Source organism: Mauremys reevesii, linkage group 3, assembly GCF_016161935.1.
Source record: "Mauremys reevesii isolate NIE-2019 linkage group 3, ASM1616193v1, whole genome shotgun sequence".
NCBI lineage: Eukaryota > Metazoa > Chordata > Testudines > Geoemydidae > Mauremys > Mauremys reevesii.
Window position 1 is genome coordinate 10764521 of NC_052625.1, and position 27947 is coordinate 10792467.

Consider the following 27947-nt stretch of genomic DNA (forward strand, 5'->3'; position numbering starts at 1 on the left):
GGAGTCATACAAATTTGTAAAGTCTTCCATAGATGCATAACTCTTAATACAAGACTTCAATAAAGCTTTCTCTTTGCACATCAATGTCTTTGTGTGTGTATGTCTTTTTTTTTTGATACCTAAACACTCAATTTGCCCCTTAAATCTTTTAAACATTATTTATTTCACTCAATACAGGTAATTTGCAATTACCATAATTCACATTAAACCCACACCCCTTCCCCCATATAAACTAACATGCCAGGTATAACCTAAGCAAGGAGAATCTGTGTATATCACCATTCTTATTAAGCAGTCTGTGATCCCAAGTTAATTTCCTGTGGCGGCAAAATGATAAACGTAAATTTATAAATTACAGCATGAAGCAATATATGGCTGCTACCCACGTCTTAAAAGCCCTGTACACAGCGCTGGATTTCTTTACCGTTGTTTTAGACGTAATCAAAATTCCGAACGTACTACAAAGAAGAGGGGCTTTTTAGAGTAGCGATCAGAAAAGGTGTTTTTGGAGCACTGAAATATTTGTTCATAATGAAGGGACCCAGCCAAAACATTATTTCTAAACCTTTTCTTTTCCAGCTATCAGTGACAACATATTTAGCCCCTGGAGGAGATGACTATACAATTCACTGTGTAATGTTAAGGGCTTGTCGGGCAGGCTGGGTTTACACTTAAAAGTTAGGTTGACATAGCAGCGATGGTCAGGGGTGTAAAAAGCCCAAACTTGTGATTGACATAGCTATGCCAACCTAATCCCCAGCATAGCCACAGCTATGTTGATGTTCCTACACCAAGAGCAAACCCCCTTCCATCGGTGTAGGCTACATCTACACTTCGGGGTTATGCTGGCATAGCTATGCCAATATAGCTCATCAAAAATTAATTTGGGTTATGGTAGGGTGTGAATTTAAAGCAGAATAGCTATTCCTGATTAACACCCTGCATAGATTCTCTTATTCCGAATTAGATTAATTCACTTTGGAAGTTAATTGGGAATAGCATTTTGGTTGAAATTTTTGCGGTGGATGTTTTTGGAAACCTTCAGTGAAAACGGTTGAGGTCTTTCTGAGAAAGATGAAACGGGCAAAGAGGATATACTATGTCCCTTTTAAAGGTTTCAAATACCTCTACTCTCACCTGCCCCCAGGCTTTTTGGTGGTGGCAGCAGCTAATGAGTGTGAGAGGCAGGGACTCCAAGCATAGACATAGAAGGGCAAGGAATCAAAGAAACTGGACTTGTGTGGTCGTAAACCTTATTTAATGTGCAGGCTGCAACTTAGAATTGCTAAGCAGCAAGCTGCCCTATGTCACTGTGACTTCAATCTGTGGGAAAACATTGTGAAGTTTAAAGACAGGCTACCAGAGGACTCCAGGCAGAAGTTCACTCTGGTGGTAGAGGAGTGCAAGCTGATGGCAAAGATAGTTCTCCAGGACAGCTTGGCTGCCGTGAACTCATCAGCTCAGTCCATGGTGTCTGCCATATCTATGAGGAGATGTTCATGGCTGCAGTCTTCCAGTCTCCATCCTGAAGTACAGGCGACCATCCAAGATCTGCCCTTTGAGGGTCCCTCCCTTGTTTTGGGAAAGGACGATAGGGTACACAGCCTAAAAGATCCCAGCATAACACTGAAGTCGCCTGGAATCTATAACAAAGAAGAAGCAGTTCTGTCCCCAGTAGGCTCATGGATATCAGAGCTTTATACCTTAGCCCCAAGACCTGACAAGAAAAAGGCAGGAATTACAGGAAGCAGCCATCTCTACTAAACTGGGAGGAGTGGTAGATACGCTGGAGGGTAGGGATAGGATACAGAGGGACCTAGACAAATTAGAGGATTGGGCCAAAAGAAACCTGATGAGGTTCAACAAGGACAAGTGCAGAGTCCTGCACTTAGAATGGAAGAATCCCATTCACTGTTACAGACTAGGGACTGAATGGCTAGGCAGCAGTTCTGCAGAAAAGGACCTAGGGGTTACAGTGGACGAGAAGCTGGATATGAGTCAACAGTGTGCCCTTGTTGCCAAGAAGGCTAACGATATTTTGGGCTGTATAAGTAGGGGCATTGCCGGCAGATCGAGGGACATGATAATTCCCCTTTATTCGACATTGGTGAAGCCTCATCTGGAGTACTGTGTCCAGTTTTGGGCCCCACACCACAAGAAGAATGTGGAAAAATTGGGAAGAGTCATGCTATCCATCTAGCCTGTTTGGCCTTAATCCACATATTGGGGAAAGACATCTGCTAATGTTAACGGACAACAGAGCAACTATGTTCTGTGTAAACGGAGGGGGAGGAGTGCGTTCATTGCAACTGTTCCAGGAGACAGTACTGCGTTGGGAATTCTGCATAACCTATTTCATGCACTCAAAGCTACTTACCTTCCAGGACATGTTGATAGATCACCTGAGCAGGTCTTGCTCCACTCACCATGAATGGTCACTGTCTGGATAGAGTCAAGTCCATCTTCCAGGTATGGGGGACTCCCCAAGTGGACCGGTTTGCAACAAAGAGCAACAGAAATTGCCATCAGTTCTGCTTTTGGGGGAGGAGGAGCATAGCTGGGGTTCTTTGACTGATGCTTTTCTGCTGTCATGGACGAACTGCCTGCTGTATGCCTTTCCTCCAACAGCATTACTACCCAGAGTCTTGTTCAAGGTCAAGCAGGACCATGCTTGCCTCATACTAATAACACCAGTGTGGCTTTGGCAATATTAATTCTCAAACCTACTAGCAATGTTAGTGACACCTCCTCCTCCTCTCCTGTTGGTGCAGGCCATGTGGCCGTCTGCTGCACCCCAACCTACAGGCATTCTACTTGACAGCGTGGTTGCTTCATGCTAACACCATCGGAAATGGCTTCTTCGAAAGATTTTCAGGAAGTGCACTGGAATAGTAGAAAGTCTTCAACTAGGCATACTTACCTGGAAGCATTTTTCTACCTGGTCTCAACAGAAATGTCTCTCTCCGGTGCAAGCTTCTGTTAACCACATTTTGAACTACCTGTTGCACCTAAAACATCAATATTTGACAATTAGTGCTATTTGACAATTAGTGCTATTAAAGTACATTTAGCATATATTTCAGCTTTCTACCCTCCAGTGGCTATTAGATGACTCTTTTCTAAAAGGGTTAGACATGTTACATCCATAGGTGCAAGAACCTGTTCCCCCATGCGATCTCAACCTGGTGCTAACAACATTAATGGGACCACCCTTTGAACCTCTTGTAACTTGCTCCATCTCTATGAAAGTGTCATTTCTGATTGTGATAACATCAGCAAGGAGACTGGTGAGTTGAGAGCCTTGGTCTCAGAGCCTCCTTGTATAGTTTTCCATAAGGATAAAGTTTACCTCTGTCTTCACCCAAAATTCCTGACAAAGGTGGTTTCCAGTTTCCATGTTAACCAGGCAATTGATTTGCCAACTTTTTTTACTGAAGTCTCACATGCATACAGATGAGCAAAAGCTTCATTTGTTGGATGTAAGGAGAGCTTTAGCCTTCTGCTTGGACTGCACCAGGTCCTTTAGATCCACCATGCAATTATTTGTCGCGATTGCAGACAGGGTGAAAGTTAATCTGGTGTCCATTTATAGGATTTCCTCATGGATTTACTATTGTGTTTGTTTGTGCTACCAATTAGCTAATATCATGCCACCTCCTAAAGTGTTGGTTCATTCAACTAGAGATCAGCAGCTTCCCTGCCGCAAACACATATTTGAGACATTCACAAAGTGGTGACCTGGTCATCATTTCACACCTTTGCTGTTCATTATGCTATTTCCCATTAGTCCAGGAACAGTGCCAGTTTTGCCTGGGTTGTCCTACCGTCACTGTTCAGGTAGACTCCAAGCCCACCTCCACGTTAATCTGCTTGTGAATGAGCTACAGTGGAATGGACATGTAAAATCACTCAAAGAAGAAAAAACGATTACCTGCCTTTCCATAACTGTTGTTTTTCAAGATCTGTTGCACATGTCTATTCTATGTCCTGTCCTCTTTGTATTCTCTAGTGGAGTCTTATCTGGTAAGAAGGAACTGAAGGGGGTCGGGGTGGTGGCTCTATCCTCTGGTACCAGCAAGCAGTGGTGTGTGATGGCATTGGGTGATCAATTTACCAGTGTATTGCTGAGGGAAAATGTTCTCTGACAACTGTGCTCGAGGCGCTCACATACCTACAGTGGAATGGACAGATGCAACACATCTCGAAGAACAACAGTTATAGAAAGTTAGATAACTGTTTGGTTTTTTCTTTTCTGTGGAACCTCTGCCTTATTCAGGCCACAGGATGATTGAGCAGCTACTCAATATTTTGTTTTCTCCTCATTGCTCAGTGCGTTGGCCCCAGGCTTCATACTATATGAACTTGCTCCAAAATGTATATGTGGTTTCTTAGTCTACCTCCTCTCTGCTTCCTACTGTGGAACTTAGTTTAATTTAGTTTTTAAAAAGTGTATTGAGAGCAGAATATTTTCTTGGTTTACCTCCTTTACACCCACTAGGGCAACCAGATGTCCTGTTTGTAAAGGGACAGTCCCATATTTAAGCCCTCCTGCAGGTGTCCCGACTTTTTCTTAAACGCGGACAAATTGTCCCATATTTTCTGTCTCTCCCTCATCAGTACTGGCGGATCCTGCTGCTGGCCAGATCCCGGCTCACCAGCCAGCCAGCCAGCCGCCAGGGGTGAGTGGGGAGGATCCAGTGGCCGACGATGCAGGTGGGCGTGCAAGACTGGTGGCAGGGCAAAGCTGCTGCGCATGGGGATGGGCCGCTCCGCATGCCGGTCTGTCAGCACAGCCCCCTCCCCTTGTCCCATTTCTGGCTGGCACTGGCTGCACGCTGCAAGCTGTGGTGGCTGGCGTGTGCGGGCAGGCGCCAGGCAGCGGACAGTTACATGTCGCGTCTGCTGCCCACCCATCGGCCCTTTACGTGCTCCCCCTCTCGCTGTCCTCTTCCTGCTTTGTCCCCCAGCCCCCCTGCTGCTCCTCCATATCCCCCCTGGCAGGGCGTGTGCCGCTCTCAGCACTGTGTGGAGAACCATCCCCTGGTCAGAGCGCTCAGCTCACCAACTGCGGAGAGCTCCAGGCAGGGAGGGTCAGGTCAGTCGGTCACCCCTCCATGTGAGAGAGGTGTACGAGAATGTGTGTGCGTCACCTCTCCCCATGTGTATGGGGGGTAGAGGTGTGTGTGTCACCCCTCCCTGTGAGAACCCTAAAGCCCTAAAGATGAGGTGAATAAAAAGAATACAGCTATGCAGTATTTCTTTTTAACAGGGATTCAGTCAACTTGATGTTAATTTGAACATTTGGACTGCATAGTTCTGATTGATTGCCACTGAACTCACTTGAATATGAGTAATTTTACCAGGTGTCCCGTATTCAGCATAGGGAAATATGGTCACCCTAACTAGGGCTGAAGATTTGGTTTTCAACTTCTGTTGGGCATGTGAGTGTCCTTTACTTATTGACACTCATTGTGTGCGCTAACTGCCTCATTTGAAAATATCAGAAAAGGTTTATTTTGTGACTTTTATGATGTGTTCTTAGGTTAGGAGTTATTTCCTTGAAAAAAACAAAATCATCTTCACAGCCTAGACTAGAAGTCCAACCATCAAGACTCATCAAATCTCATTTCCCTGAGGTCTGAATTGCCTATGGCAGAGCAAAGAAATTAAGAAATAGTGACACTTTCACTTACTTCATTTTAAATTCTAATCTGATCTGGGTGAAGTTTTGGGGTCTTTCTTGTAAATGTGGTGGGTGTTTTGTTTGTTTTAAAGGTTAGTCTACATTGTAATGGACATGGCTTGGTTGACTTAGTCAATATTGAACTATATCATAGAATTGTAGGACTGGAAGGGGCCTTGAGAGGGTCATCCAGTGCCCTGCACTCATGGCAAGACTAAGTATTATCTAGATCTATATGTAGTATATTGACATGATAATGCAGTTTTTAAAATAGGGAGCTCTAAATCTCCTATTTCCTTCCATCCTCAAAGACAGACCTTTTAATTTGTATTGACCACCTTTTCAAGTTATTGAGTGATGAGAGATTTAACTTCTGAAAGAAGTTGATGGGTAATGTGATATGAAGCATATTAGCAGGATAGATAAAACAGAGAAGGGTAACTTTCTTGATTACAAACATTCCCTTAGCCATCTAGTAGATCATTCCACTGCTCGTAATCACTTTTCGTTTCTGAAGAAAAGGGAGGTAAATTGCAGAAAATAGGAAGGTGGAAGAGGAAGGAATATGAATCTCTAAAACCAGTTCCAAATTGGTTTAATGGTTCCAGTATAAGGAACAAGAGAAACTGATATGTAAGACAATTTGTGTGTGGATTCAAGGCAGTTTCTGCTGAAAAAGTAAAGTTTATACCAATGTAACTTTCATATATAGACAGGGCTACACTATTTCAAGCTATCCGAACTATGGAGAAAGGCAAAGCGATGCAATTTCATTTTCTTTTTCCCAACAGTCCATTGTGGATGATTTTAGTATACTGAATGAAAATAAGATTCATATTGCTCTGGAACACTGATCTGCTAAAGCCATTGCTGCTTTTTAACAGTTAATGAAACTAATGATTAGGAACAAATAGCTAGGAACAGTTGAATTAGTTGCACTAAACTAGTCTCTTTTAAGCTGCTTGCTGACTTTTGTTTGGCAGATACCTTTATGCTCCCTTTTTTGATGTTTAATTTGTATGGATAGTATTGAGGATCTCTAGCTCTAGTGAGTGCATCTAGGTTGCATACTTGTCCAAATACCTTTCTAAAGGGGTAACAGAGTTTCATTTCTATCAGTCAACAGATCTGACAACTCTTCCTCCCTTTTCTTCCTGTCAAACTATTTAAGACATTAAATATTAACTTTGGTCTAGTGTGGATGGACTTCTGAATGAAATTTGCCTGGATAACATCAGTTAGTGAGATAAATTTGTTTAAATGATTTGCTGTGTATTTCTGTATTTTATTCATGGGCAGTATTTTTCTGAAAATTCCAAAAATAGTGACCATTGCCAAGCTCAGACTGATCTTACCTTTAAAGATCTCCCAAAACAGCCATTTGGGGCTAGATTTCAGCATAATCTACAGGGATGTAGGACCTGATTCATAGCCCATTAAAGTCAATCAGGTCCTTTGTCACATGACACCTGTTACTACTAATGAGAGTCAAATGGCTGTTTCCCTACGCTGTAATGTGCTCTTTGACGTTTATTACATGCAGTAGGTTTGCAGACCTCTCTTGGCATAGCGTCAGGTAGAGCATCTAAATTCCTTTTGGCAGTATGACAAGTAAGGGAATGTTTCCTCTTTGTCTGATACATTCCCTCAGCAACGTCTTGGTCTATTTCAGTTGGTTATTGGAATATATATTTTTTGCTATGTATGCTATTTGACAGTGTGTGTGTTGGTGTAGCTATAAATCTGTATCTGTGTATATGTTCTTACACTGAATTACCCTGGGGTATATAAGTATATAGAACATGTATATTTGCTAATTAGTGGTAGTCAAACTGACAGTAAAGTATCATTCTAGCTTTTTTCATAATCTTCCTTAATGTAACACAAAGATTTTGCCTCAGATAAGAGAGAAAACGTTCACACTTTTTCTTCTCTCCACATTCCTGGACACCCTTGTTCATCTCTGCTTTTTATCTCTCCTTCCTTTTAACAGAACAGTATGAGTTGAACCAATGAGAGCAGCCCACCACATAATTCTTTTTCTTCTTTCAAAGTAAGCTGTTGGATGAAGGTACTGCTTTCAATAGGGTTTTGCCATCAGTTAGCCCAGATTTAATTTTCCTTCTTATTTAAATAATTCTAAAGAGAGATTTTAGACCTTTTTGTTTAATTTAAGAAAAACAACCCATGCTCCAGGCCTTTTTAAAAAAATGCAGCCACAAGTATGTTTTATAAAGCTCCAGCTATACCATCACTTGGAAGGTGGGAGGGAATTAAAGTATTTGCCATGAAAGTCAAGTTTTGTAGATATGGGGGGGAATCTTCATTCGGATTAAATTGAGGATCTGCCCCATGGTGTCGCTCCCAGGAATTGAAAGCTTGCAGTCATATGAGAGCTGTGGCTTAATTTGTAACACTGATGTGCCATTATATAAAAATTCAGTATATTTGAGGCCCTTCATTGTTAATATTTTACCAATTGTATTCCACCCAAAAATTCCTGGGTTTTTGAAAAAGCCAGTATTCAGGTTTTACTGATTTTTTTCATCCAAATTTTGTCTATTTCCGGACCTGGACATTTTTTGCAAGGAAAGCAAATGGAGCTGTGCTAAAGGGCTGGGGTCAGGAGGGGGCTCTGTCTAGCAGAGAGGTCAGTATGCATGGGGTGTAGCCCTCCACACCCATCCTGACCCCAGGCCTTTGGCATGGCTCCATTTGCTTCCTCTGCATAGTCGGGGAACAAGATGGACAGAGAAGATGGATCCTAGAAGCCGAGACTTGCCCAACCGCTGCAGGGAGCGGAAAGCTTCCTCAACTGCTCAACATCATGACTACTGGGCAGCTCTCCTTCCTACCGCTCTTCGTTTTTGTTTTTTACTGAATTTTCTCCCATTTTAAAATTGTTAATAAAAGCCAAACAAACAAAAAATACCTGAAATATTATATAGCTAGATATTATATATTAGTTATTTTATACTCTCTACTAAAATCCTGAGTATTTGCAAAATATTATTTCTAATTCTAGTGAAAATGTTGTTCCATAGGCAGATGGCATTCCAACTTATCTGCCTGGTTTTTTTTTTTGTTTTGTTTTTTTTAACTTTGTGGTTTCCAGTAACATGGGAACAGGTGAATATTGTAACAACACAGACAAGGAACTTTCCAACCTGCAATATGATCTCTTGATTGGAAGAATGCTTCATAGATCCACGTAGCCACTTTACTGCCACAGAGAGTTTGGTTTAGGGTACAGTCTTTACACAGCAGGCTGCTATTATTAAGTTGCAATTTTTTTCTCCTTGATAGGAATTGCTTCCCCAAAAACATGGCCCCAAAAATACTTTGCTGAATACCTGGCTTCATTAAAATTCCATGAAATATATTTATGCTATGAAAGGTCATTGCAAAAAATTACTATGTTTGGGTTACATATTTATTGTTTCTTACTGACTTCATACCCAATCTGCTAGTTTGACAAATAAAATTATATTTTTCTAACTTGCAACCCTGCAAACTCAACTTTGGATCTGAACATTAAACTGGGTCCATTAACTCTTGCATGTCAGCAAACCCTAAAGATTCTGTCCTCCAAAACATCCCCATTGTCTTTAAATGAATAACTCCACTATCCTAAAAATCTGTCTTAGTTACACTTGTGCAATCCTATTGTCTTCAAATTGAACCCTCAGTTAGATCTGTGCAATAGGGGTCTAATGGCAGAATTGCACTCTGCACTCGAAATTTAGTTAACAACTTTGTTGATGTTGTGAGATTTTTAATATGTCCTAGGTCTCACTTTCACTCATTCATAGCTGAGATGGATCTACAGTGATAACAGTAGTAAAAGCAGTAGAAAACTTAATTTTCACTACAGCAAGCAGATATAAATGTGAACACCATTATTAAGGTGTTATTTTCAGTCACCTTTTAAGTGTAAAGCCGCAGTTTAAAGTATATAGGTGCTTCAGCTACTAAGCCTCTTCTAGTATATGCCAAACCAATTATCAGACTGATTATATAGGCACAAAAGGTGTGTGTTTGGCAGAGGGGGTTCAGATACATGGATTTCTGGATTTTTCCAGTTAATTCCAATTAAATTAATGGGCCAATGTTTTCTTGTGATAATGGACTGTACAGAATAGTTGTTCTGGCGGGGTCCTTAGATTTTAGTGGGGATGGATTTACAAAGTTGAAAATCAGAAATTTCATTTTTGTCCAGAGCTAATTATTAATGTTTCCATTAGAAATAAAATAAAACAGGAAGAAGAGTCTGGCATGTTAACCTCACAATAGACAGTCTGGTTTGTGTTTCTTTTATGCTTTCACTTGGTCTTTAAAATATAACTTCTCCAGATAGTCATTGCACTTCACTGAAAGTGGCCAGTAATTTTGTATAAGCATTTAAGTTCACAGCCCCAGTTGGAATTCCTTATTTGGCTGTAGGATTCTTCACAGAGGTTTTTCCCTCTTCCATTCCTATCTTTGCACAATTAAATGAATGCAATTTAAAGGCAAGATTATCTTTAGGTCACAGTGAAATTTAAAACATGAGGGAAAAAGTGCATTTAGTGTAGTTGGAATTGGAAATAAACACATAAAGAAATGTATATGGCCATGCTGATAGTTATAAATTAAGTGTCAAGGTCTCAAATCTGGGAAAGCATCATCAGAATTTATAAAGTTCTATTTAAGCAGTCCATTCTCCTCACTTTAAACATCTGTTACTGGTTATTGTTTGAGTGACCACCATGTACATTATACAAAAAGGAACGTGTTTTTTGTAAGATCTCTGCTAATGTGGCAGATAAAATCCCAATGTTTGATAGCAATGCCAAAGGGCAAAGAGGTGCTGAGCAATACTCCTCATCTTTACCATAGCTTTCCTTCCTGGAAAAACAGGCTTTGACAGTGGGAAAACTAAGAAAGTGATAAGGAGAGGTGGAAAGATGCTTGGGAACTGAGACTGATGTAGACCAGAGCTGTATTTCATCAAGCAGGAACAAAAAGCCTTCTCTTAAATTAGTGCACCAATAACTATTTGTTCACTGATTAGAAATAAAAATAGAAATTCTAGTTTATATAATCTTGTTGTGGTAATAAATTAAAAGGACTGGTGAGTTAAGAAACAACATTGCTTTTGTTGGCACATGATACAAACTGGGTCTGGTTTTTGCAGTTCGATTTCCCTGACAACCCATTTTTTATCTGTTTTTTAAAAAACAATCTCATTTCTTATTGACTGTCTTCAAATACTGTGTATTCTGCTCAGAATAAATGTTTTTAAACTGATGCACTATAAGGATGAATAACAATTTCCTGAGGGGATAGAGTCTGAACTGTTGGAAATTGTCCACACCTTTGAGGTATGTCTACACAGCATTTTGGAGTGAGCAGGAGCAAGCCTCAGCTTGGTCTCAGAAGCCCACACCTCTCCCCTACAATGCTATGTACACATACCCTGACTCTTTTCTGACGCTGCTGGATTTGTTGTTGTTTTGAAGATTTTTGGTTTTTTTGTGGCAGGGTAGAGAGTGACACTTGTTACATATAAAACTCTTAAATGTCTTTCTTTCCCTTTACATATCTGAGGCGGTGAGGATCAATTGCAGAAAATTAGCAGCAATGAGTACACATAGGACTAAGAGTGAATTACTTAAATACTGCTTGCTAGAGGTGAATGAAACAATTCAGATGCCCATTTTGTTTTCTTTCTCTGATCTATGCTGTCTGCTTGTACAAAGGAGGAAAACTTGCTTCATGCACTGACAGACTCTCTGCATATTAAGGGCCTGTCTACACTGAAGAAATATTTCAGCAGGTTATGGTTGTAAGCAGCTTTAAATTGATGTAGCTTAGAGTGAAATCCTGCCCCCATTGAAGTCACTGGGAGTTTTGGCATTGATTTCAATGGGGCCAGTATTTAATCCATACTGTAGACCCAGTTTTAGGTGGATCGTCCTGTGAAATGATGGGGTCTAAAATAGCTGTTACCACTCAAGAAAGAGATCTTGGAGTCATTGTGGATAGTTCTCTGAAAACATCGACTCTATGTGAAGGGGCAGTGAAAAAAGTGAACAGAATGTTGGGAATCATTAGGAAAGGGATAGTAAATAAGACAGAAAATATATTGCCTCTATATAAATCCATGGTACGCCCACATCTTGGATACCATGTGCAGGTGTGGTCACCTCATCTCAGAAAAGATAGATTGGAATTGGAAAAGGTTCAGAAAAGGGCAACAAAAATGATTATGGGTATGGAATGGTTTCCGTATGAGGAGAGATTAATAAGACCGGGACTTTTCAGCTTGGAAAAGAGACGACTAAGGGGGGATATGATAGAGGTCTATAAAATCATGACCGGTGTGGAGAAAGTAAATAAGGAAGTGTTATTTACTCCTTCTCATAACACAAGAACTAGGGGTCAGCAAATGAAATTAATAGGCAACAGATTTAAAACAAACAGAAGGAAGTATTTTTTCACACCACGCACAGTCAGCCTGGAGAACTCCTTGCCAGAGGATGTTGTGAAGGCCAAGACTATAACAAGGTTAAAAAAAGAACTAAATAATTTCATGGCGGATAGGTTCATCAATGGCTATTAGCCACGATGGGCAGGGATGGTGTCCCCAGCCTCTGTTTTTCAGAAGCTGGGAATGAGATGGGATGGATCACTTGATGATTACCTATTCTGTTCCTTCTCTCTGGGGCACCTGGCATTGGCCACTGTCGGAAAACAGGATACTGGGCTAGATCGACCTTTGGTCTGATCTAGTATGGCCATTCTTATATTCTTATGATTACAAATTGGATATGATACAAAAATCTACATATTCTGTAATTTATTTTTATCATACATAGTGGATCTAACTGATTTAATAAGACTGCACTTCTGTAGCATCCTTCATCTGAGTCTCTTAAAACTGTCAGTAAATACCAATTTTAGCCCCACAACATCCCAGGTAGGGAATGAACAAATACATTAACTGCGGTGATGAGAAGGTTTGCCCAAGGTCACACAGAAAATCAATAGCAGAACCAAGAATAGAATTTCAGAGACCTGGCTCATTCACTTGCTCTGCTGGTCAGCACATACTTATAACCAAAGCCTTCTGATTTCTTAAAAATCTTGCTTGTGAAAAAGTGCTACAGGATAGCAGTCCATGTGAACAAAGCTGGTGGCACTCAGTCTTCCTGTTGCAGGTGAGTGGAACAAGTTTCTAAAAGCAGCAATAACAATAACAGAGTCAGATGTTTAATGCCAGAGGAATAAAAATCTTGTTCACCAATCTCAGCTCAGTCACATAAATCAAGAGTAAAAATCTAAGTATTCTGGGAAAATCTTCGGTTAAAGAAATATTGAAATGAATAAATAACCTGATACCGTGGTCTTCGACCCAAAGAAGACATCACCTGGGATACAGAATTGGGTGATGAGGTGGATTTTGGTGGTACTGGTAGAAAAGACTTTGTCATGGCACTGGAGGGAAACGAGGTATCTGAGACATGCGGACTATTCTGGAATCCTGTATTGATGGGATTTTGTAGGAGAGCAAGAAGATGTACAACTATTAAAGACTGAAGGGTAGGAAGCAGAAATACAGTGAGTGGTGCATAAAAATCTAAGCCTGAATAAAACTAGAAACACACATCCCAGTGCTTTTATTACTTTATTAAAAATGACAGTGCATTAAATAACAAATTCATTTGCACCTCTGGATTCAAAGCAGCTGGTCAGATCTGTCAAATACTATTTCTCTTGGGTGAATGAAAGAGTTCATGTAGGCTTCCAAGATGCTGTATGAGCATGATGATCTTACCATGTTGGGGCATGTGTACAGCAAGTACTAGGATATGTGCCCAAACTGTCTCGATTTTTCCAAAAGTTAGCATAGAAAAGCTGCAGAACTGAAGACATGCAAATTAACTTTGAAAATAAATTAACTTTTAGATTTTGTGATGTTCTTAGCTACACCAGTAAAATAACAAATGATGTTTTAAAAAATGTTTTTAAAGTATCCATTAGGGTCTTTGAAATAAGTGCAATAACAGCCAAATTTTAGGATATGTGTTTAATATATAAAATATAATCATAAAACAGATTTTACAGCTCTGCCGATTACTTTCACGTGAATCCAGTTCTGGCCACTTTAAAATTGACACTGTTTATCATTTTAAATCAATTTAATGTTTTTCAGGCATTTCATGATAGTTTTCTTGATTACTGCCCGTTACCCCAGCCACTTGATTTTACAAGCTAATTGTGGGAAATGTTTTCCAATTAGTAACTCAATACCATGGAAAATTAAAAAGTTGGCTTTAAAGATTTAAACTTTCAACACAGGTTTGGTGATATTATTTTTTTTTTCAAATAATCAGCTGATATTTTAGGTGCTTCTAGGCTCCCTTTTTATTTACCAAAATCAATTTCCTTAAAACAAAATCCTGTTTTTTTAATCTCTAGAATATAGAGGAATTTGCTCATTAACAAATCAGTCTCTCAGTTTTTCTTTCTATTCCTGTGTTTGATTTCTCTGAATTCATGAGAACGAGTTTTCTCCATTGTTCTTGACTGAAGGTGAAGATGAACAACATGAAAGGCATGTTCTATATCAGAGGTTCTCAAACTGGAGGGCGGGACCCCTCAGGGGGTCACGAGGTTATTATGTGGGGGGTCGCGAGCTGTCAGCCTCCACCCCAAACCCTGCTTTGCCTCCAGCATTTATAATGGTGTTAAATATGTAAAAAGTGTTTTTAATTTATAAGCAGGGGGTCGCATTCAGAGGCTTGCTATGTGAAAGGTGTCACCAGTACAAAAGTTTGAGAACCACTCTTCTATATACACTTTATACATACATATTATATTCTAAAACCAAAAATTGATATAAAAGCAGGGTTACTTTTTATTCATGGTTTTTCATTTCTTAACCCGCTTACATGTGAATAAGAGGCCTGTTGTGCTTAGTAGTATAACAAACAATGAAAGAAGTTGACAGATGCAACTATAGATTAGCCATTGCCACTGTAAAATACTGTGGGATTTTTCCTTTTCTATTACCTTAATATCTATTTTCCTATACAAAAGTTAATAACAATACTTAGTATATATGTGGTTTTTCATCTTCAAAAGGCTTTACAGGCTTTGTTAACTAAGTAATCCACATAATACCACTGTGAGGGAGACTGCTGGGTAAATATTAGCTCTATTTTAGAAACTGAAACCTGGAAAAATTCAGGCCAGGTTTTGCAAAAAAGTTCACTAGATTTTGAGGTGACCCAATTTTTGAGTGCCCAGCTTGAGAGAAACAGGGTCTGATTTCTGCGTGATCAGCATGTTGCAACTCCACTCAAAGTCAGTGGCCCCTCTGAATGTTGAACATTGTTGAAAATCAATCCCTAGGTGTATCGTTTCTGTAATATGCAATTTTTGAAAGAAAACCTCATATTTTGTTCTCTCATAATTTTCTGAAAACTTTCTGGGCTGAAAGAGAAATTTAAAAAAATTAAAACAGTTCTTCCATTATTAAAATGAAAAGTAAAAAAAAAATCTTTTTGGTGCTTAGAAAACATAACAACCCAACCCCACCAAAACAAAAGCAAACAAAAAACCCCAGTAGAACCAAAAAACTGTAAACTTGGCATGATCATAGTGTTTGAGGAGGAGAGTTAACTGAGACAAGTATATAAAACAAAACTAGTATTTTTAAAGTTATAAGGGTTTAAAGTTACAAGTCTGTGCATGTGTAATCAATGTATCTTTAATCTGCTAAATTATTTTGGCATAAGGATTTCACATCTGCAGATACTTTATACTGGAACATGGATTGCATGTGGTTTTTCTTTTTTCATAAAGAATTGCCTTCTGCGGTAGGTAACTTCATAAGACAAGGGGAAGGAAGTGTGTTCTGGGGCAGGTGGGGCATTTCTCACGGTCTAGTTGAGGAGTCAAAGTCTTCCTGAACTAGCTGCATGTCTGGGGACATGGAGCAGTTCGTTGCCTGTGATTCTCTCCCTCCCATTATACTGGTGGGGCAGAAGAATAATCTCTATCCCAATTCCATGCAGCTGCTGTAAAATGTGTCCAGGACATTTGAGCCCGTGTGCATTACTTGTTTCAGAACTCCTTTTCCTCCTCATTTGAGGGACTGGCTCATTACTTTACCTTACTTTTTGCTTTATCTCATCTTCACCTTAAAAGAACTTTGAAAGTAACTTTCCCATGATACACGATGTAAAATCTATTTCCTTTGTCATAACATACATCAAAAGAAATCGTAGCTTTCTACCTAATTTTTAAATGTCATTTTTATTGCAGTTAAGCAATTTTGTAGTGACTCTTATTAATGTGATGTATTATAGAATATACCTCGTATATCCACATGGGTGTGTGTGGGTGTGTGTGTGTGTGTGTGTGTGTGTGTGTGTGTCCATCCGTCGCATAAAATAAAAAAGGTTGTGTATTATTAGGAGGCAGTTAGTAAAACACCTTGGGTATGCTTTGCCTTTTACCTTTAGTTACCTAGGAAATGTACTAGTAACATATTAATGCTTACCCTGGAAATCTTGGCTTTTTATTTTTAAACTTTGACTAATTAATATTAAAATGCAATTTGGAAAGTGTTTTATGCAAATCTATAAATATTATTTCATGACTACAGATATAAGAGAATGGTATTAAAGGCTTAAAAGTATCTTTAGCTACTATTTATGTCTTCATAAAATTATTTTACTTTTTTGTTTCTTTGTTTTTGTTTCCTGGCCTGTTTTTTTCCTCTCAGCTACCTTTTCAACATCATTCTCTGGCCCAGAGACCACTTTTAATGGTAATTTTGTCATTTAAAAATTGCTAGGGACTTCAATTAACAGTTTTATTCTTGGGTGTGAAGCCCTGATTCTGACTCCGGTATCCGGGTAGAGAAAGAAATGTAGAGTTGTTTATGTTTAAAAAATAAATAAATTAGGAGGTCAATTTAGTTTTAATAATAGAAAGCTAGTGGGCTTCACACACATCTTTTGAAATGTCCTCTGGGTTGATGGAAGAAGTGAAAATTGTTAAGGCTCTCAGTTCTACATATCTGTGTATAATGACATCCATTTCCATACTATCTGAGACCCTCTCAAACACTAATTAATTTATCCTTGCACAGCCCTTTTTAGTAGGCATTACTGTTACCTTTGTTTTACAGATGGGGACTGAAGCACAGAGATTAAGTGACAGATTCACACAGGAAGTCTGTGGCAGAACAGGGAATTGAACTCAGCTCTCCTGAGTCTCCTCCATCCATCCCTCATCAGTTCAGTTTCTTAAGATGAAAAGTTTATTGCAGATGGTCTGGAGTGGATGCAGGAGAAGGGTCACTTACAGCCTTCAGATGCCTTTTTCATTAAGAAAAGTGCTTATGCCCATTACGTTAAGCATTGAGCTTGAGAACATGGTAAATGACCATATTTCAACTACTAGTAAATAAAAAACCCCAAAACATTGATTTAGTCTTTGTTGCAAATGTATTAATCACTCAGGGTCGAGAAGTTGTGATTGAACATATTTCCAAGAAAAATCCTTCCATTTTTTTTCTAACAGAGTCATATAAGAAATACCTTTTTCTTGTTTCCAGTAAAAGTAAAATACATCAGGGAATAGTTTTAGGGCATTTTATTCATGCCTGTACTCGCCCTTTACTTGTCTGTCCATACTTTTTGTTATTAAGCCCTTCCATGAGAATAAAAACAAACCTCAGTGAATATGAGTTGCTCATGCCCTCATCTGTGGCCTGTCATCCGTGGCTTTACAGAGTGTCAGAACGTTAACTGGAGCACTTGAGAGGGAAAGGGTGCATGCAGCTTTTTGTGAGCTCAGGATATCTGTCCCCGATCTGGCACAAATGTGATCTTGCAGTTTTTGTTTATGTGGATCCATTTTGACACAGGCAGAGACATGGTACATCCCTTTACAATGTTGAAATTGAGCTGATATTTGGAGCCTTTGCCCTGAGGAAGAACTTCGGTTTTGCAATTGCTTGTGCTCCTGTCCTGATGGCTTCTTTCCATTTGTAGGCTACAAAACTGTCTCCTACAGAATTGTATTGGTTGGCAACTGAAATAAACTTGTTCTCTCTACTGCATTTTATGCCACTGTTTCAAGAGTATACCTCTAGGACGGTTCTTGGGAGACCAGTTCTAAACTTTACATATAGTAGGGATTGTAGGAAGCAAATTTAAAAAAAAAAGGGAGGAGCTTTATATAGAAACATTCTTTCATTGTATTGTGTCGTATGAAAATAGTTGATTTTTGAACCTGTCAAGTTGTATGGAGCATTTTAATAATTGCGTGCATTAACAGCTGTGTGTGTCAACACTAAGTTTGAATTTCTCAGTCATGAGATTCTGCTGCCCCATCAGACTTGGAACTTTTAGGTTTCTATCAGAGGTTCTCTTTCCTGCTCTCCCCCAATCACTAGTGCTCTCTGCCTGTCAGCACCCCTCTACAGGTGTGCCTGATGATCTGCTGCTCTGATGTTACTCCCCAGTTTTTTGCTTTTCTGCTCACAGACAGAGATTTTCTCTGCAGTCTGTTCTGAAAATGTGTGTGGCCCTGTTCTCCCTCTCCCTCCACGCTAGTTTCTGTCTAGCAAGGAGAAAGTCTTAGAGAGATCTCTTTGAGGAAGGCTTCATACTCCTGTAATTTACTGATAAATCCCCAGATACTTGTCCCTTCCCCCCTTCAACCCATTCGAAGCACCAAGTAGGGGACTCTCATCCCTTTTGGAATCTTTGGTGCAAGAGCTATATACACCGCTGCCAAAAAAGCAAATAATTCTCTTCTGAGGATTCCCCTCGACATAACTTGAATTCACCTCAATCCTGTGCTTATGAAGTGGAATTATTCTCCTGCCCTGAGCACTTTGAATCAGATGATTCAGACTGCCTGTATCCTACTGAAATTTTGGAAGTTACGGTTGAATAGATCAATTCCCTTTCAAAATAGCCAAATCAGCAATTCAGTCTCCCCCTACCCAGGAGGTGGTGATGGTGACTCACATGACTATATGTATCTCCTCCCTTTTGAACCTCCTGTGACATCACCAGATTCTCTGCAAGACTCTTCTCTGCAACACATTTTTGGCTCAAAGGAATAATTTGGCTCTAGTCTCTAGATCCAGACACTGCTTCCAGAGGCAACCTGGTCCAGGCATTCAAGCACCTTTTGAAAGGATAAAGTTCCTTCGTGAGTCCCTTTTAGGGTTGCCAACTTTCTACTTGCACAAAACCGAACACCCTTGCTCCGCCCCCTGCCCTGCCCTTCCTCTCAGGCCCCGTCCATGTCCTGCCCCTTCTCAGAGGCCCGGTCCCCCCCCGCTCACTGCATCCCCTCCTTCCTCTGTCGCTCGCTCTCCCCACCCTCACTCACTCGCTCATTTTCACCAGGCTGGCTCAGGGGGCTGGGGTACGGGAGGTGGTGTAGGCGCCGGCTGGGGATGCGGGCTTCAGGGTGGGGCCAGAAATGAGTTCAGAGTGTGGGAGGGGGCTCCAGGGTGAGGCAGTGGGTTGGGATGCAAGAGGGGGTGAGGGCTCTGGCTAGGGGTCCGGGCTCTGGGGTGGGGACAGGGATGAGGAATTTGGGGTTCAGGAGGGGGCTCTAGGCTGGGGGGGTGGAGCCGAGGGGTTGGGAGGGGGCTCCAGGCTGAGGCAGGGGATTGGGGTGCAAGAGGGTGAGGGCTCTGGCTAGGGGTGCATGCTCTGGGGCAGGACTGGGGCTGAGGGGTTTGGAGTGTAGGAGGGTCCTCTGGGCTGGGATTGATGGGTTCGGAGGGCAGAAGGAGGATCAGGGCTGGGTGGGCCATGGGGTTGGGGTCCTGGAGGGGGGCACTTACCTCAAGCAGCTCCCAGAAGCTGCAGCATGTCCCCCCTCCGGCTCCTATGTGGAGGTAGGGCAGGTGGCTCTGCGCGCTGCCCCATTTGCAGGTGCCACCCCTGCAGCTCCCATTGGCCACGGTTTCCAGCCAATGGGAGCTCTGGGGGCAGCGCTTGGGGCAGGGGCAGCATGTGGAGCTCCCTGGTTGCCCCTATGCATACGAGCCTGAGTGGGTACATGCTGGCTGCTTCCCGGGAGGTGCAGAGGTTAGCAGGGAGCCTGCCAGCCCCACTGTGTGGTGCAGTGCCACCAACCAGACAGTCGACAGCTCAGTCAGCAATGAGCTGGATCCCTTTTTGACTGGGTGTTCGAAAACCAGACACCTGGTCACCCTAGTCCCTTTACAAAAAGCCAACAAAACTAAACAAACAAATAAAATCTCTTACATCCTCGGACTTGAATACGATGATGATCATCCATCCATCACTGAGATGTTCCAGGAAGCTTCAGGAAACTTTACTGTGACTTCCAGCTCTATGAAAAGTCTCTTTTGATCCACCAGGGCCAGGAAATTCTAGCAGCAGCCAGAAAGCTTCCCCAAATGCAGGTTAAAGACAGTGAAGCTCTGCAGGCCCAAATCCTCTTTCCACTGAAGGAAAGCTGAAGAGTTTCTTTTTGGCTTTATGACGCTTTTAATGCAAACTGAGCATATACCTGTGTTGCCCTACTGCTGATTATACGTTGTGACATACCTAATCACTACCAGCTTTTTGACCACCTGTGATATCATCAAGCGGTGACCATCAGGATCTAGTTCTTTGCTCCATACTTCTGACATCAGAGAGTGGAATAAAACTGTAGCTAGCATTGTCTAGCCCTGGGAAATTGTAAGTTAAAAGGAAGCTGCACCCACTTGCTGAGCACAGCAGTCTGAAAGCTCACATGTTGAGAAGCCCTGCTCACCACATCTGAATTGTGAAATGCATTTCAAAATGGTTTTAATTAAAATTTGTAAGTTGATCATGTTGTTGAAGTCAGCAGGCATCTTCTTGAGAAATGAAATCATTTGTGACGACAGCAGTACAAAAAAGCTAATCTGTTTCCATGCTTCTCTGATTTTGTTTTAACCAAAGATTACAGTGAATTGTTTTGCTGATCTTACCCCACAAAAAATTAGCGCTCTAAGGAATTGGCTGCCAGTGAATAAAGCACTTTGGTGATGATAAAACACTTTTGGACTGGCAAAACTGAATGTAAAATCACCATTCCTCTCCTCCATTCTCAAGATTATTTTCCTTGATCTTGCCTGTCTTTTCAGGCTGTTCGTAATGATGAATGTGCAAGGACAGGAACTAGAGTGTGTGCACCAGAAACAGGTTATGTGCACATTTGAATTTAGAAATAAACCTTACTAGTCTATTTTAATTTGTCTTCTGATTTTGGAGTGTTGGATTTAATAGTCTTGCTTTGTGCCGGGCTGTGCAGAGTAACTCATCTGAGTGTATCCCTGGCCAGCGTTTTAGCAGGCTGTAGGCAAGCGACATTGCTTGACTGACAAATTCAGACCATATCCTGGTGGCTTCTATTCCGATTCTGTTAAAAAAACATTTTTATGCCCCCTCAAAGGAATCCATAATATGATCAATGTATTTTTGCAAGCTGCCTGAGCCCAGAAATTTTGTTATGAATTAATTAAATTCTGTTGCTGGACCATGACACGTTGGCAATAACCTGAGATAACTTTAAGCCTTTTGTTTAATAATTAAGTGATGAATGTTAATCTATAAACAAAATGTTTCAGGCTAGGGAAAGTAAGGTTATACTGAAGTTCCTAAAATTAAGGCAGGATAAAAATTTGATTGGTAGTTATTTAGATATAACAAATAATCACTTTTCAGTAAAATGTCTTTACTAGTAGTTTTGAAATGCAATTTTAACTGTATTTTTCAATATGGTGTACAGTTTTAAGTGTTATCAGATTTTTAGATTACAGTATTGCCAATCCTAACTCTTGAAAAATCAGGGGTCAGGCTCCCCATAGTTATGAGACTGGCTTAAAAATCAATTTTTTTAAAATAATGTGTTCTTTTTGTTTATCTTTGATTTTTGAGCATTTAGGGTTCACTTTTTAAAGATTTCCTTGCAACCATGAGGGCTGTAAACTTAATTTTTTCCTGTAAAAAAGTTGAAATTCTCATGAAATCACATATTGATTTGGGCATAAGCTTTCTTAGGCTAAAACCCACTTCATCTGATGCATGGAGTGAAAAATACAGTAAGCAGTATATATATCACAGCACATGAAAAGATGGGAGTTGCCTTACCAAGTGGGGGGTCAGTGCTAATGAGGCCAATTCAATTAAGTTGGAAGTGGCCCATTTTCAACAGTTGACAAGGGGTGGATATCAAAAGAGGTGAAATTACTTTTGTAGTGCTAATGAGGCCAGTGCAATCAAGGTGGACGTCACCCATTTTGTGATGTATATATTGCTTACTGTATTTTTGACTCCATGCATCTGATGAAGTGGGTTTTAGCCCACAAAAGTTTATGCCCAAATAAATTTGTTAGTCTCTAAGGTGCCACAAGGACTCCTCATTGTTTTTGCTGATACAGACTAACATGGCTACCACTCTGAAACCTGTCATCGTGAAATCACATGACTCCAGGAGGTTGGGCTTTGAAGACCAAATATTGTGAGACTTGTAATGAAAACATTAGAGTTAGCAACACTGATGTTATGCTGAGCAATGTAAGTCCCAGGGTATTTTCTTAATGTCTTTGGATTGGAGTTTAGTCTGTACAGAGAGCTGTTTTCTCTACTGCTGCAGTGGCAGCAGCTATGTTGAGATGCCTTTCTGACAGATGCCTAGTGTAGATGCAGGGTATAAAGAAGCCTGTACAAGGGACATTCCTTCCATCACAGGGCAGGGTCTAAGTGTTTGAAGATTTAGCATTATCGAGACCCAGCAGGCCCACTGCTCAAATAGCATCTTTTATCTTGGTGATCCCTTTCTGCCTTGTGTCCTTTTATGAATTCATTCTAAATGTGTGCTGCATCATTTGCCTCTTTGGTGTGATATATTCAAATGGTTCCAGATGTGGCGCTTATGGGGAGGATTCCCCAAAGCTACTTTTTGGTTGGGGGTTGGAATTCTGTGCTTTTTTGAAGAAGGCATGTCTGTTTCGATGTTTGACTTATATATATCTTAGATGTTTGACTACTTTCTTTTTAGTACATGTATGAAATACATTATAAACTTTTGGTCTGTTTTGTGTATTTTGAGGTATTTGTCACTGACTTGATACATACTTTAGACTATAATTCATCATCCTTGATTGAAACAAATATTAAAGTTTGTGTATAGGCTTCACATGTATAGCAGTAAGGCACTGAGATGGCAATGTGGGTCAACATATCTTTAATTAAGTTATCAAATTGCTCCTCTGCGATTAGCAAATTGGACAACCACTTTCCTTCCCAGAAACAAACAAAAAACATTTAAAAAATAAAATCTAACCCTCAGGCTTATGTCTTTCAGGCCTAAATATTGATATTTTCTATATTCAGTACAAAATGGCTTAAGGTAACATTTAGCATGCACTAATCATTTTAAAATTCATCATAACTAATACCTTCAGTATGCCAGGTGTTTGATTGTGTGCAGTGTAATGGCTTTATATTACCTATATTGTTATGTACTGTCTGTAACTTTGAAGTTTGCCAGTCAAATCAAAAGTTTGCTGGGACTAACTAATGATTCACTAGAGGTTTTTAGAGGTACTTTGTCATCAGTTTAAAAACTTGGAGAGGTTTGGTATTGCAGCCATCTGTTAATTCTTGGATCTCTGGAGGAAAGAGAAGGCCGCCTTTTGAAAAACAGATCAAAGCATTCTGTTCTTTCAGTGAGTGATACCTATACGTAACTTAGAAGCTTTGCAAACTGATTACACAATGCCTGTCTCATCTGGCAGAGTTTTGCATTCTACTTACTGGTACAATGTTGATCATACATTATTTTGTAATTTCAGGTAAGCCATTGTTGACTGCTTCTGGTCAGTAATTACTTCTGCAAAAGTATTAATCTGAAATGTGAAGTAACGGGGGAAATGTCTGATTTAGTTAATATGGCATTGCAACTGGTAAAAATCACTATAATGAAATCATGGTACATTTTTTTTAGATTTCTGCTCAACATATTTATCACTCTTTCAGAGTAAGAGACACTCAAGTAGTGTACTTTCTGTAATACCTTGAACATTAGGTCTAGATGTGCCTTTCAGTCTCAGAGATCCAAAAAGTGCTTTATTTTATAATTTATCTATTTTGCTGTTACTAGGAATAATTGTTCCCACAACTGAAATGCTGGGGTTGAATAAGAAGATGTTTTAGCAGTGAAAATCAACACCCTGTAATATTTAGGGACAGGAAGTGAAGCATAGAATATCCATTTGAAACTATAGGGGAAATTTAAGTGGCAGAATGTAAATATCCAAGCAGGGATTTGGCTAGGACTCCAGGAATAATATTTTCTACTTTTGTGAAAAATTCCTGAGTATTGTAATGACCATGTGCAGTAGGTCTTTTATAAACAATGTTGCTTGGATATCATCGTGATAGACACCTTAGAAATGCTTGAGATGGTGAGGCAGTCAGACCACAGTACCTCCTAACACCATGGGTCATTACTGTCTCATAGGGCAGACTATTACATACTGAACTGGCATCTTCGCATTTTGCAGCAAGTTGTGTTTCTTATAGTCTCCTAGCCAAATATCGCTTTGATGTCACCCCGCGCAGCTTTCAGGATCTGACAAGATAACCACTCAAGGATTGCTTTGCCCATGCACCCTATTCTGCGCCAGTTGATGTAGGAGGGGTGGCAGTCTCCTCATTTTATCTCTGCTATTGATAAGGCAGTTATATATATAAAAAAGCACAGAAACTTTGGGAGTCCATTTCCTACTCTTCCTACAAGAGTCTGATGATACAGTCATCTGTGGCCAGGACTGTGACTGTCTAGATTAAGGGTCTGCAACCCCTATTCCATGAACGCAGGCACTTTACAGGAAAAAGGATTTGCCATTCTTCGGTGGCAACAGCTAGCAGTGGAAACTCCAAGGCACAGTTTAAATTGTCAAAAGGCGCTTGTATTCTTCACAGATTCTCCCAGGAAAAATGCAAAGAATATAAATGTGTCCTGATGGCCTGGATGCAGCCAGATACTGGGTATGGGTGTCCTAAGGTGTTGATAGTAGGATCGAAACTGCACATAAACATGGCTGCCTTCAAAGCATGGCTGCCTTCACCTGGCTTTCATAATGAGTAACAGGAGAGACTTCCGAACTTGCCATAAGATGCAGTGAATGACTTTGGAAAGAAAGTAGAGGCTAGTCTGACAAAAGCTAAGAAGAGAGACGGTATCCCCTTTGATCTGTGGTTCAGTTCTCTTGCTCCAGTAAAGGGCAAGGGAAAGAGCTGTGAAGAAGCCAGTCTTGGCAGATATTTCTATTGGAGGGGAATTAAGGGCTTTCTACCCCAGTAGCCTGTGGATACCTCTCACACCTGAGCAACGAACATTATCTAATGCTGCTACTGAATTTGCTTTTTAATAAACTTTCCAGATTATTCCTCTCAAGAATGAAGTCAAGTTCAAATGTATTAGGAAGAAATGCTGCAGCCATTCCCATCCCACTTGGTAAAGAGTGCCAAAACAGAAAGAGCACACTTTTTACCAGTTGTATTTATATCTGATTTGCACCATAAGAACAGCATAAAGCAGCCAAACTGTAGTGCTGAATTTGGCCCTTAACTTGCTGTTGACTTATTGGGTTAGAGAGCTGTTTTACTGAGACTGATGCTATATGAAAGTCTTTTAAGTCCTAATGTTTTTGCACTTGAAAGGCTCCACTATACCCCTGCCTTATTTGCCTGGCCAGCGCTGATTTGGCACAGTGGAGCCCAGCAGTGCCAGTTGGGCCAACTTATCTACCAGTGAAGATTCTTGGTTCATATGTCCAGGCTCTCTCACATCCCGTCTCATTCCAACCACTAGAATTCTTGCATATAAATTAATTATAAAGAAATGATGGCGACTGGTTGAACCTCTGATGTCACAATGGCCCCACTTAAGAGTTATCTGAGTTGTTGAGATGACCCTGGCTGTAGCCTTTATAATCCTAACGATTAGATACAGTCATTAATAATATAACATAATTTCTTCAAATATAGGCTAGACAAAATATTCCAATTAATGTTAAATATATGGAAAGTTTGAAGAGTGTATTATTCTGTTATTAAGATAATGAAGGACGGGGGTCCCCAACGCATCTAAATGTGCCCGCGTCCTGGACAGCAGTCGAGCATCTGCCAAAATGCCGCCGAATTGCCAGACGAAAAGGTTGGGGACCACTGATGTAGGACAAACAGAAGACTGATGCAGTTGCAAATTTTTTTTTAAGGGACTCATTTTAAAATTTATTTTAACCTCTAAAATAATTGTAACATCTCAGAAAATTAATTCAATAGAGTAAGTGCAGCAAATTTGGGGAGGATATGCTGTCTTTTTCATAGATAAATTGAGGAATCAACACCTTAGTTATGTGCAAAACGCAACTCAGCCTTAAATGTGGATCTGTGACTAGCACATCCTCAAGAATCTGAGTGCTTATGCTTGGTACATCTAACAAGTAGCAATATCTGTTATTTGATACATTATAATAAGCAAAATAGTATTGTTTCTAGCATTGTTTCCCATTATAAATATGTGGAATGCCTGTTAAAACTGGAAATTCTATACCTAAAAATGAAATGTTTCTTTAAAAAGGTAAAAAAAACCTCTCAGACTTTAATTGTGGCTACTGCACCTCTAGCTATGATCGCTTGACTGTTTATTTCCTTGTCTGCTGGATGTGTGCCTGACAACAACTATTACTTAACTTTTCTTTCTTTCCTTTTTATTTTTTTTTCCAGTGTGGGAACTTTGCTGTCCTAGTGGATTTTCATATTTTGCCTCAGGGCTCCAGTAGAGACTCCAGCTGGTTTTCAGATCATGAGAAGGAGGTACAACAAAATCACTTCTACTTCAAAAGCATGTAGCTGCAGGGAAAAAGTTAGATTGCATTGAACGGTTCAGATTTTCTTCTCAGTACTGTGATGTCTTCAGTATTGTGAGTTATACCTAACCCTGAACAACTCCTTTGGGACTACGAGGCCTGTGATGTGTGTTATCTCCCCTCAGGTCACTACGTGACTGCTTTTAAATATTAATTTAATTAATTGTGTGTGTGCTATTCTGACATTTCTCACTTGGATAATTTTTAGATTTATAAACATAATGTAAACACATACTTGTTGTGAGTATGTGTGAGTATCTTAAGCTAAGAAAATGATTCATAAAACAAAGATTATGTAAGATGGATACTGTCCTTTTCTGCAGTTCCTATCAAATGTCTTTTTATTAATTGTTTATTATTTCTTGCTCTCAGAAATATGAGTGTTGCACCAAGAGTATAACAAGTGCAAGAAAATATAGTCTTGGTATGCAGGCTGTAGTATCAGCAGATCTTTTACCTCTTATAAAAAGAAAATCCAACCTTATTCTTCAAAGGTCCATTAGAATTCCAAACAGGAACTAGGTTTAGGACCATAGATGAAATGATGCAAAATTACTGTAATATGCATCAGTGACCAAGGTCATGAAGTTTGTACCTTTCATGAGATTTTTTTCTGTGATTTCTGTTGAGATCTAGTAACAATTTACTGGATTAATTTTTTCTCCATTACAGGCTATTGTGGGAACTTGAGTCTCCTATTAAAATGAATGTGAGACATGTAAGTTGCCTCAAGTGCCAGTCCTTTCCCGCAAGTCTCTGTGACGGTACTTTTCAGCAGACTACTTTCCTAATAATGGCATAATTGACTTGTCATCAGAGAACATCCCAATACTTCTCACAAAATATTTTGCTTCAGTAATGTAAAATCAAAAGGTGTAATAATTTTTTATTCTGGGGTGCTGGGGAGCAGAGTATTTAGCAGTATGATTCAACTGATCTGTGCCTTATAAGCTAGAGAGAAGTTTGTAGGAAAAGTCTTTAAAATTTGCTTCCGAGTAAATGAATCATCATTAAAGCTTCTGTTTCTAACTGATTTTACTGTCCCAGTTTATCTGACTTCCCAGTGTTTTAAAAAAGTATTTTGCGTGACTGCCAAAATATAAGATATGAATTTCAGGAAATTGGATTTAATAATGAGGCACAACAGGGTGTTGGATACTTGTCTGTGACCTCACACTTTGAGTAAAGCACAAGGGTTGAGTGTCTTCACCAGCTGAGAAATGTGATTATAATAGCTCAACAACATATGCCTTAAAAGCCTTATTGAGATTTTGTGTTGATATAATAAGGTGGAAAGGG

The 27947-nt window shown here is 40.0% G+C and overlaps 1 protein-coding gene across 6 annotated transcripts in view; it reads left to right on the forward strand.

The window, feature by feature from the left end:
* LOC120401088 (SLX4 interacting protein) overlaps positions 1–27947 on the forward strand; it is a 133941-nt gene that overhangs the window by 32279 nt on the left and 73715 nt on the right. For 2 of the 6 annotated variants that reach the window (XM_039530686.1, XM_039530688.1), the window contains exon 3: positions 26506–26595. The exons of 1 other annotated variant lie outside the window; for it this stretch is intronic. In XM_039530686.1, the coding sequence (XP_039386620.1) occupies positions 26506–26595 (90 nt within the window). Of the gene's footprint in view, positions 1–7676; positions 7755–16976; positions 17118–25819; positions 25934–26505; positions 26596–27947 lie in introns of those variants that run through there. 3 more of the 6 variants (XM_039530689.1, XM_039530684.1, XM_039530685.1) reach the window with 3 other exon arrangements.